Source organism: Peromyscus leucopus, chromosome 2 (assembly GCF_004664715.2).
Source record: "Peromyscus leucopus breed LL Stock chromosome 2, UCI_PerLeu_2.1, whole genome shotgun sequence".
Taxonomy (NCBI): Eukaryota; Metazoa; Chordata; class Mammalia; order Rodentia; family Cricetidae; genus Peromyscus; species Peromyscus leucopus.
Window position 1 is genome coordinate 92,161,544 of NC_051064.1, and position 3,398 is coordinate 92,164,941.

Sequence of the window (3,398 nt, forward strand, 5' to 3'; positions counted from 1 at the left end):
TCGTGGTACTCTTCTTTCTATTAGTCAGGGCCTGAGATACGGAGAAGCCACGCTAGTTGCGCACCTAGCCAGGGTTCCTGCCACACATCCTCAGCTCTCCTCTGTAGTACCGGAGTCTTTTGCGTATCCTCCTTGAGCTGAAAGTACTCCAGGCTAAAGAGTCAGCAAGCCCGAGATGAAAGGGCTTGAGTTCTGGTTCTTACCTAATCCCTCCCCAGGCGACAAGAACCACCCTTGCGATGTAAACCCACATAGTCATACTCCACTGCCAGGTCACATTCACCTCCCAGGCTCCCCTTACTGTTCATTCCCCACAATGAGCAGAATTCCAAGACAGGACACTGGGCTCAAGACTGAGTTTGAAACACATCACTGGGAAAGTCTGCTCACACAACTTTCCTAGGAGCTCCTGCTGAGGGGTCACCCAGTGCCTAGCCTTCCTCTCCTCCAAAGGTCCCATTGTAGGCCATCCCAAGAGAAGAGAGCCATGGCTCATGCAGACCCAGGTCTTCCGCTGGCCAAAATGATCAGCTGACGACTGAGAAGCCCAAGAGTTCAGGTGCCCCGACTGGAACGAGCACCCAGGATTATTGAAAAAGTGTTCGAATCCCAACAAGAAGTTCAGACTACACCAAGCAGCACAGCCAGAGAGAGACAGCACATGAGCTGTGAGCACTGTGGCTCAGGGTCTGGGGCTTTTCCTGGAGAGGCAGGTAGGTGCAAGAGATGCTGTGGATACCTAGCAGGTGGCTTCTGGAACTTCCCAGTGCCTGTGGTCCCCTGGCACTTCATTCAGCTTCCAAGGCGGAGTCAGTTCCCCACCGCCCCTGCATGCCCCTTTCCCATTCTTGTTCTGTGTTTGGAGTTCTTGGGAGTTGAGAGACCTGGTGCTTTCCCTGCCCTCAGTCTTCTAAAAACCACCTGTGCAGGTGCTGCTGTTGTGCCTGAGGTCGGCCTCTTGGGAGCAGAGTGTCCGCGGGTCTGCCCTGGAGCCATGAAGTTGTCTGGGGAAGAGGAGAAGGCAGCTGAGCAGGGCGGACTGACTCCTGGGGTCCGGTGTCCTTGGGAGTGAAGAAGGGTGAGAGGCAGAGGAACACAGGCCCTCCCTCCGGGAAGACCGCTGGTGGGGTGAAGAAGGGCAAAGGAGGCACTGGGAACTCCTGAAAGCCTGCTGGGCAAACAGCGGGGTCAGGTTGGCCTGCACTGCTTCCCAGCAAACCTCCACCAATGTTACCAGGCTCCACCAACTGAAACAGCAGAGAAGCCCTCGGATCCTCAGGCCGGCAAGAGGAGCCCAAGGCCAATGCTTTGAGACATTGTCTCAGCTAAAGAGAGTAGAGATCTGACTAAACGTTTCAAGAGAGACTGAGAGAGAGATCGATAGAGCCAGGAAAGATAGAAAAAATATTTAAAAAAATAAAATAAAGTAAAATAAAATAAAATAAAGAGAGAAGCCGACAATCTCTAAAATCCTTAGACCTCAAGCGAAAGAATTTCTGAAAGTATGCTGAGAAGAAGAGGACATCATCATAATCCGGGTGGGGGAGGGCCGATGCAGGGCGGGTCCAGTCACGAGGAGGGTGTTCAAACTTGTGTTTCGGTTCCAGAGGGACAGTGGATCTGAGGAGTACCAGAGATTGGGTCACTTCAAGAAAGCACACTGAGGCAGAGCAAGGGGCTCTCTATCCGAGGACAGGAAATGCCATTGGGCTGAGTGTGTAGTTCAAGCAAAAGAAGGCAGAGAGCTGCCCAGCAGGAGCGCGATCCTCCTGCTTCAAGTCCCTCTGGGCTGAAGTCAGAGCTGGCTGGCTGGTTCGCGCACAATGGAGGAGCCAGGAGAGGTGCCCTCTTTGGGACCCTCTTCCTTTCTGGGCCGAGCGCTCCTCTTTCCCACCTCCACTTCCCGGCCCCCAGGTTCCCAGGTCCTGAGGGCAAGCAGGACGGCTCCCGCCTCCCAAACGCACCACTCGCGGGTAGTTTGAGCCCAGAGGAAACCATAAGCAAACAAAGTGGGGCGCCCTGGCTTGGAGCCTCCACATTTTGCCCGCAATGTGTCCTCTGTCCAAGCGAGTCCGTGTGCACTTCGGTTCCAGGCCTCCGTGGGGCATACCCGCAGAACGCAGGCAGGACGAGGCCGGCGATCGATCGCGCTCCCGTGAGGCGCTCGATTTCGCGCGAAGCCAGGAGCCCGGTCAGCCAGAGCCCAAACAATGCTGGAGCCTTCAGTGTGCACTATTAAAGTAGAAACCAAAACTCCCTGCGCAATGGGTCTGCCGTCTTGCTGTACGCGCCCGCCCCCTGTCGGCCTGCTCCCGAATCCTTACGCTCTGGCATGGTGCCTGTGCTCCTCCTCCTCCTGGGCGTGATGCTGGGCTGCAGCACAGCCTGCTCACTGGACAGGGGTGCATCTTGGAGCCTGCGCCTGCAGCGCGGGGAATCCGTCAGGTTGTTAGGGCAGCTGAAAAGCCTGCCGGGCCACCAGTGCCTGCGGGACAGAATGGATTTCAGATGTCCCTGGAAGCAAGGGCGGATCAGCCAAGGGGAGCAGAAAGAAGAAGATGCCACCTGTTGCCACTCCGAGATGCTCAGGCAGCTCCTCCAGCTCTTCGCGACAGAGGCCAGCAGAGATGCCTGGGCAGAGAGGCCGCTTGGGCAACTTGTCACTAGTCTGTTGAGTGGCCTGGAAGCGCTGGAGGGGAGAGCAGCGGAGCCAAGCCCATCCTGTGCACCTCCTTTGGCCATGGCCATCCGCACCTACTTTTGGGGGATCTCCCGCTATCTCCAGGCAAAGGGATACAGCCCTTGCTCCTGGGAGATCATCAGAGCGGAAATGCAAGTGGCCCTTAGGACATTCCCAGTGCCTGCAGAGAGAAGCCCCAAGAAGAGAAGAAGTTCCATGGAGGAATCCCCGCCGCTCAGGTGACAGCATGCTCAGGGCCTCAAGTCGGAACACACACACACACACACACACACACACACACACACACAGTCGCCTCCGGGACTTCATGAAAGGCGTCCGAATGGAAAACGAGGGCACGAGCATCCATTTCTTTGAAGCATCCCATCGTCCATCACGCTCTACCAATGGGAGACTTGAAGGGCCGGGTGTGTCATATCACATCTGTTTCCTAATAAAGCTATGATTCCAAATCTTCTCGATCGGTTTCCATTCCTCGTTGGGGTCGGGCACCAGCCACGGGTGGGAAAGATTTTTCCTGTGTCAGTATGGACTGAAGCTCAGCGGGTCCTGGCTTCCTTCTGTTAGCTAGGAACTCAAGAGTCTGGAGTCTGGAGGCAGAAGGCTGCCTCCTCTTTGCTCACTGAAAGGGCCCTAGAGAGAGGGATTGCAAAGCCCCTGGATGAATGCTGCCAGCATGGCCCTCTGGCAAGCCCTGGGC

The 3,398-nt window shown here is 56.0% G+C and overlaps 1 protein-coding gene across 1 annotated transcript; it reads left to right on the top strand.

Moving 5' to 3' along the window:
• The first annotated feature begins 2,332 nt into the window (after positions 1-2,332).
• On the top strand, positions 2,333-2,923 carry LOC114698348 (interferon alpha-3-like). The gene has a single exon (XM_028876988.1). It carries the CDS (start codon positions 2,333-2,335, stop codon positions 2,921-2,923), a length of 591 nt encoding a protein of 196 aa, XP_028732821.1.
• The last annotated feature ends 475 nt before the right edge of the window (positions 2,924-3,398 follow it).